The sequence below is a fragment of the Rhagoletis zephyria genome, unplaced genomic scaffold (genome assembly GCF_001687245.7).
Source record: "Rhagoletis zephyria isolate East Lansing unplaced genomic scaffold, Rhagoletis_zephyria_1.1 Rzeph_scaffold_01086, whole genome shotgun sequence".
In the NCBI taxonomy this organism is placed as follows: Eukaryota; Metazoa; Arthropoda; class Insecta; order Diptera; family Tephritidae; genus Rhagoletis; species Rhagoletis zephyria.
Window position 1 is genome coordinate 114,594 of NW_016158170.1, and position 6,000 is coordinate 120,593.

The 6,000-nt window shown below is 34.1% G+C and overlaps 1 protein-coding gene across 1 annotated transcript in view; it reads right to left on the reverse strand.

The window, feature by feature from the left end:
- ana (anachronism) overlaps positions 1 to 4,215 on the reverse strand; it is a gene marked incomplete at its 5' end in the record, with an annotated part of 112,169 nt that extends 107,954 nt beyond the window's left edge. Inside the window, one exon of the mRNA XM_017615866.1 lies at positions 4,151 to 4,215. Coding sequence (XP_017471355.1) covers positions 4,151 to 4,215 — 65 coding nt within the window. The remainder of the gene's footprint in view (positions 1 to 4,150) is intronic.
- Positions 4,216 to 6,000: the final 1,785 nt, after the last annotated feature.

Sequence of the window (6,000 nt, forward strand, 5' to 3'; positions counted from 1 at the left end):
TACGTTTTTAAATGGCTTGCAGTCTGTTTTATGCAAAAAGTATCATGAATTCAGTAGACTTGCGATTTGAAATATAATCAAAAGAAATTAAGAACATGATAATTATGAATACAGATTTGAATTTTTCTGTTGCTGTGCAGCTGTAGGTGGTTTAGAAGTAATTTTGTGCGTAGAATTCGATATCGATCTTAGAACTGCGCCAAGATATTGAGGTTTTTCGCGGTTAAGTACACGAAAAACGGCTTTAATGGCCACTTTTGTTTGCTCTATGCCATTTAGTGACGTAATGAGTTAGAAAGCATATGCTTGATTTGGCGATGTTATATTCGAGGACACGGTAGTTCAAGTGGTCGTAACTCTTGAAGGAAAATTCTTATAGCACTATTCAAGAGTGCATTTTGAAGGATAATAATAGTACTGGAAAAAGACTTGAAATAATTCCAATCGATTTTTACTATTTAATTAGAAAATCTTCTTATTTTAACTTCTTAGTTCGCATCTTTTGGCCTCGTTCCTTCTTCAAATAGTATAATTCATGCATTTTTTTTCTACGTAATTTTTATTTTCTGAGCCTATTTGAGTTAGAAAGAATATAAATCTTAACTATGGGTCAATAGCACGTTAAATAGCGTACAATGTTGCTTTCAAACGAGCCCTATCTCTAACTAAATAAAAAATAAATTTACCTGAAAATTCAATTAGTAAAAAAGACTTGCGCTATGCTGGATTTCCACTAGGCATTAAATGGCACAGTTGGGTATTAAAAAATATTCGTATCATTACGTTAAAAAAATTGTCATTAAGTTCATTTCCATATGGCATTTTTTTAAATGGCTTATATTTTTATTATTACATCCCTTTTATTAGCTCGGGATGTAACTATGTATGTAATATTGATGCCCCTAAAAGATGCAGCGATTTCTGTTCTCAAGTTACATACCTGATGACAGTACGAATGGAAATTATAATAGAGGTTTTAGTTTTTTAAACTATAATTTTATTTATCATTTCAATGCCTAGTGGAAATTCGCATTGCATATAGTTTTGCACCGAAAACACATGGATAATGAAGAGTATAGGAAACTGCTTTATTTTATTGTGAATAAGGCCGAAAATGCTCGAAAAAACCATATTTTTCCATTGTTGAGCCTGGTGGATTCCGCGCCAAAACCTTGATGATATTTTGGACATTACACTAAAAAATGCTGCCGACTTTATTTTCTTTAAGAAAGTTAGTCACTGATTATTTTGTCGAATACTTTTTTATTAACTTCAAAGTAATACAAGGCAATCGGAGAAAAGCAAGTATAATGAAAAAATGGTGGCCCATAAATATAAAAAAACCCTTAATTTCTTGTTGTGCTTTTTTATTTTTCATTAATTTAAAGGTGCCTCAAAATTAAGTGAATATTCATGTTTGAGAGAAGAGATTCATGTTAACGTTTATTTTGTCTGATACCTCAGAATATACATGACCCAGATAAAATCAAAAAAAAAGTTTTTCCCCCCGGTCTCGTTTTTGGCGAACTGGGCCATATGCTTTTAAATTAATACAATTTATATATAGGGGCCCGTGATTTTTTAGTCCCGGGCCCGAGTTTTCTCTCGGCGGCCTTGAGAATGTGCAAGAGTAATGATCAGGGAACGGATTTTATGGAAATGGCCTTTTTTCTGCTAACGAGATAGAGTATATTCGATTGAGAATGTTAACGATTTAGCTTTCCCTGATTCCATATATACACGTTTGCGGTTGCCCATTTTGAGATATTTGCCTTTTCTACTTTGAAAAAAGTGATTACAGCGAGGAAAAAGCCCTTATTCCTGATAATAGGAGGGCACTGCGTTCTCGTACCCAAAAAACTTGCAAAGTAGGGGAAATTGAGAGAGCAAAATGTGATAGAGAGCTGCAAATTTCTGCTGGAAAAATTTTTACCAGCGAAAACTTGCAAGTAAAAAAATCGGCTGATCACAAGAACATGTTTGTAAACAAACAAAAGAAAATGTGGCCTTTTAGAGTTATTTATTGCAAATTTTATTATTAACGCTAGTATACAACGAAAAAAGTGACTAAATTTATTAAGCGCAACGTTTGTTGAGTTTATTTTTCGTTTATTTACTATTAATCTCCAGTTTTTTTACTTTAGTGTGTGCTGACTATGGTTACCGTATGACATTTTTCGTTTTTACCATAATTTTTCTTCAAATATACCAAAATAGATTAATATGCAGCATGCTGAAGTGTTTTTTGCTGTTGTCGGTTTTGGTAGGTTGATTGTTGATATGAACATTTTATAATTTTAAAACTAAATTTGTAGCTACATATATCTCTTAAATTCTATTTGGATCAATGAAGGGTGTTTGGAGGAGATTCTCTTGTTTTTGAATGCGTCACCATGCAAGAATGATAGAATACAAGATTGCGCCGATTGCAGCAGAATTCGTGAGAATAATTTTGGCGTGATGTCACCGTAGATTTGACAACTGAGAGCGGCAAATAAAACTTCTGTCTAGGGATGTGCTGAGTTGTTGGTACCCAATACTTAAAAAAGGTTTCGGTACCCAATACTTCCTTATCGGTACCCGATACTGATTATTCACATTAAACCTTCGCCATTATATGCATTTCAAGTTTAGAAAAAACTTTGATTACTAATTTATATGATATCGGCTAAAATACTTGAACTTATCGCAACAAATATTATTGTATCAGTTTTAACCCTAGTCGATGGAAGGTACAAGAATCGATCGAAAGAAGAACGCCTCAGGGGGGAGATTCTGTAACCAGTTAGCGACAAGTTTCGGATCGATATCGCACTTGTTGACGTAAAAATATTTCATATCATACGTCAACAAAACCGATACCGATTCGAAAATTGTCGCTAACTGGTTACAGAATCTGCCTACAAAAATGATATCGTCCGATTCAGCTGGAACAAAAACGCTTCAAACAAGTAAGAGTTTCTCTGTATTATGGCCTCGAACCGACATATATACATCTTTCATTTGAATCAGTATTAAAAGCTCTATTGGTTCCTACATTCGGGCTTTGATTGGCGAGTCTCACCTAAACCGTTTTTTTCCATATTTTTGGCCTATGTGCGCTTTTATTCGAAACCTAAATGTTTCGGTACCGAGTATCGAGAGTAATGGATACTCGGTACCGAATACCTTTAGACTCAGCACATCACTACTGCTGTCATCTCGACTGGGACGTCAGCAAAACAGCTGATTCTGTCAAATTCACTGAGAGCCGATTAGCGGTATTGCCATCGGCGCCACCTTCTGTATTCTCTCCACCGTGCCATTACTCTCGATACTCGGTACCGAAACATTTAGGTTTCGGATAAAAGCGCCAAAAATGTGGAAAAACCGGTTCGGTTCGGATCAAACATTTGTGGAAAATTTCGATTCGGTTAATGGTTCAGTTAATTAATAAAAAAAGCGGTTTTCCGGTTTAAAACCGGTTCGGTTCAAAACCGGTTCACGTCCCTGATAATTAACTTGTATTTTAAAAAGGTTTTTCTTATCCTATTCAATTGTATAAAATGCTAAATCGGGGGAAAATGTAACATGCAGAAATTTAATTGCCAAATGAACCACCAGTGGCAACTGTGGAAGTGATTAGCTGTTTCGAAGTTTTTGCAAATTTTGCGTTCTCGTACTTCTGTGGATATTTTGCCTCTTTGAGAGCGAATGCTGCTAAATTCTCTGATCTTTTTCTGCTGGATAATTTTGTCCGCTAAATACGAGTACACACCTAATATGAAACTTTCAAACATTCCATATTTAAATTAGACGATCTAGAGTCCAACGCCTAAGGAGCCCGTTACGCCCATTTGGGTACTTAAAGTTGACATTATAGACAATGTTTTTATGTAAACAAAAAATTTTTATAAAATGCTTTAATCAAAAAAAAAAAATCAAAAAGTAAAATGTTTACTTTATTTTTTTTTGTTTATTATGCGTTGCCCATAATAAGACGGAAGAAATACATTTTTTTTTTTTCATTAAGTTTCGTTAAAAGGTTTCCAAGATACTGCACTTTAAAGAAAGAATTTAAGTCCCGTGTATACATGCAACCCTAATTCTGCAAAATATGCTGCACGTATATATATTCATGTCACCTAGACCTTTAATCCCTTCAACTTACATCCAAATTCTTAGAGGTCGCGCACAGAGGTGGCCGCGGTTAAATGAAATGCCTCTATATTTACATTATCTATCTTCTCTTCTATCTTTATTATTAATGCACAGTATTTAACTTATTTGTCATTAAATTCTTTGCAGTTTCACTAGCAAATTTTCATATAAAAAGAGCACTTAACACTTATATTTTGATAAATATACGATATTTGCAATCTTCACGTGTATTTTGTATACATTAAATGTATTTTATTTTATTTTTAACAAAATAAAACGCGTTTAATAATTTCACAACTTTTTCTTCAACAAAGGAAACAAGAAAGCAAGCAAAAAAAATCAAAATGGCTTTAATGGTGAATAGAAAGGTACTACCAGATGTTCGAAAATGAATTGACGGAATATTCAACAATCTACTTCTGTTTCATAATGATCTCGATAACATTAGGGAATAAATGAGTATGTATGTCTGCGGCGCTATAAAAAAATCAATACTTCGATAAATAATGATTTTATATAAATCGATTTTAATTTTTTTTTAATCAATACTTCGATAAATAATCGCGCGATCTTTTATTGAAAATTTTCGCCTGCGGCGCTTTTTTCATAAAAATCTATATTTCGATAAATAATGAAAATTTTTAATAAAAAATCGCGCGAATCGCGAAAATTTTCGCCTGCGTCGCTTTCAAAAAACAATACTTCTATAAATAATGAAAGTTTTTTATGAAAAATTGCGCCATTTTTTATTAAAAATTTTCGTCTGCGGCATTTTTTTTTAAAATCGATATTTCGATAAATAATGAACATTTTTGTTTAAATCAATGCTCCTTGTTTTTATTCAATGCAGTATTTCAATATAAAGTGAAAATCTTCAATAAAAATCTTTCGACTTTTTTTTACTATTCTCATCATCTGGCAGCACCAACATCTGTGTTAATTTCCAACACTTCCATGTAAACAATGAAATTTGTATGGTAAATTGTGCAACTTTTAAAGTTAATAAGTTTTTAAATAGAAGGTCCTCTACACGCCCTCATATTTGTTTTTTTTTTTAATTTGGACCGAATTTAACGAAAATTTTAATTTTTTTTAGCTTTCAGTAATATCGAAGTGGTACGTAAGTGCTCCTCCATTATTTGGTTTCATATTGATGCTGTATGTCTTACACACCGCGGATATTCCTACAAACGACCGCCTGATAATGTCCACTTTGTCGATGAAACTGACATAATCAGTCGCTCCAAGTGTCCTCTACAAGCAACTGCGCTCCTAGGCAATCATATGGAAGCTGTTTCCAATTGGCTCACAAGCTGGCGAATAAAGGTTAACGATCAAAAACGTAAGCAAGTTACATTTACACTGAATAAGAGTAACTGTCTGTCGTTGACTTTGAACAACGTACAAATACCACAAAGCAATCATGTCACATACCTAAGGATCCATCTGGACAGGCGACTTACTTGGCGAAACCACATAGTGGCTAAAAGGACTCATCTCAAGCTGAAGGCTAATTCTCTCCACTGGCTTATTAACTCTCGCTCACGCCTGAGTCTGGAGTATAAAGTGCTTATTTACAATACAGTTTTAAAACCGATATGAACCTATGGATGTGAGTTATGGGGAAACGCGAGCAGCAGCAACATCGAAATCCTTTGTCTTGCGCAATCTAAAATCCTTCGAACAATCACCGGAGCACCTTGGTATCCGGAATGAGAGCATCCACCGCGACTTAAGAATACCAGAAGTACGAACCGAAATAGAACAACGGCAGACGAAATATGTATCGAAGCTTTTAGTGCACCTAAATTATTTAGCAAGATCTTTATTGCGTGTCAACAGGACCTCAAGACTACGTAG